Here is a 1,617-nt window from a genome sequence, read left to right on the forward strand (position 1 = left end):
CGGCATTCTCGGGGCTAACTTTGGTCGGTCGGAGGCGTGCGCGGATCGAAACGCGACTCGGTATCAAAGAAACCGTACAGCTGGAAGAGAACGCGATAGCTGACGAGACTTTTCTTCGTATCCACGCTCGCATTCTTCGTGATATCTTTCTTGGTATCTCCTTTAGAGCCCGTTGCGAGCACTCGGCCAAAATTCCCATCGTTGGCGGATTCACAAACGTTCAAAATGACACTCGGTGGTGCGATGACGTTGCTGTGTCCTGCCCAAGGGTTTCCCGTTCCGTCGTACAGGTAACACTCCTTGCCTCTATCTTGGCTGACATCACGCGAATCATGTAATTTTTTTCGTCAGAACCAGCATCCAGTACGCGTCCACAAATATCAGGACCAACCGATCTTCAACGATTCAGCGCCTCTTCGCATAAGAGCGTCACCCTTCTATGTCCCGCTCAAGGATTTCCAGTTCCTCTCTATAGGTAGGCAATGGAATAGCTCTCGAGTTTCGAGAACAATGGAAGAACAACTCACTCGTAACCTTGATGAGCTTTCGATTCGTTTCGATAAATGTAGGTGTGTCGCAACGAGAGTTTCTTGAGCTTTTTCGGGCATGTAGCGTGTATATCCGTGAAAAGAACCGGCTTGCTCTATGACAAAAAGGGGGAGTCCCTATTCCAGCATATTCAAAGACACTCTTCATAGCCTCCCCTTTACACAACGACCTCCGTACCACCGTCTCGTGTTCTGTTTTTAGAACCCGCCTCGAGCAGCAAGCCACAGTTTCCATCTGTGAACGACGTCGGATTACGCGTAACGAAAGGCACGGGCTTCTCGTTGCTTTGTCCTGCACAGGCGTTTCCAGTCGCCACGTTTAGGTAGGTCGATATATCTGTCGACCGGGCCGCTTCCACGCGGCACGGGGAAAAATAATCGCGTCTCGTCGCTTTTCTTCCCCTTCTTGTACGCAGTCTCACCCTGTCCCAGTATATTAGGCAGGCTGACGAAACGGTATCCGTGGACTCCGCGGGTGTCTCGTCCTCTCGAGAGCACGAGCAAGAAGGCTGCTAATTCGCTACATAACGAAAATTTCCGAAGAGTCTTCTCGTAAATTCGAGTATGCCCCATGGTTCCAAGACATGGTCCATTTTTCTAGAACCCGTCGGCTTCGCGAAGCCAAAGTTCTCGACGATCGACAAGAGCCGAACGTTCGAGATTCCGGAAGCTCAGGGCGTCACGCTGCAGTGCCCCGCCCAGGCGTATCCTGTCCCACTCTTCAAGTAAGTCGATCGAGAAGGCGCGTAGGGACCACCGTACCGCTCTAAAGATCCGCTTCGTTTCTCGTGTGATCCGCAGAACCGGTATCGAGCTCGAAACCCAAATTAACCGCCCTGGACGTGAAATCGACGAACCCCAGCGCGATGCTGGGCTCTATCACCACCCTACTCTGTCCCGTTCAAGGATTCCCCGTGCCAGCATTCAGGTAAACCCATGACGGACTCTAGCTTCGCTTTTCCACGCTGTTCCAAACGATCCTCGCGACGGCAGGTAACACTAGAACGACTAGTCCTCCTTGAACGCGACAAGCAGCCAGTGAGCACCCTTTGTCTCACGGTAGAGCGGT

The 1,617-nt window shown here is 52.4% G+C and overlaps 1 protein-coding gene across 1 annotated transcript in view; it reads left to right on the forward strand.

The window, feature by feature from the left end:
- LOC108555808 (Down syndrome cell adhesion molecule-like protein Dscam2) overlaps positions 1 to 1,480 on the forward strand; it is a 20,467-nt gene extending 18,987 nt beyond the window's left edge. The window contains exon 7 of the mRNA XM_017911634.1: positions 1,350 to 1,480. Within this exon, the coding sequence (XP_017767123.1) occupies positions 1,350 to 1,480 (131 nt within the window). The remainder of the gene's footprint in view (positions 1 to 1,349) is intronic.
- The last annotated feature ends 137 nt before the right edge of the window (positions 1,481 to 1,617 follow it).

This window comes from Eufriesea mexicana, unplaced genomic scaffold (genome assembly GCF_001483705.2).
Source record: "Eufriesea mexicana isolate 0111107269 unplaced genomic scaffold, ASM148370v2 scaffold474474858, whole genome shotgun sequence".
Classification (NCBI taxonomy): domain Eukaryota; kingdom Metazoa; phylum Arthropoda; class Insecta; order Hymenoptera; family Apidae; genus Eufriesea; species Eufriesea mexicana.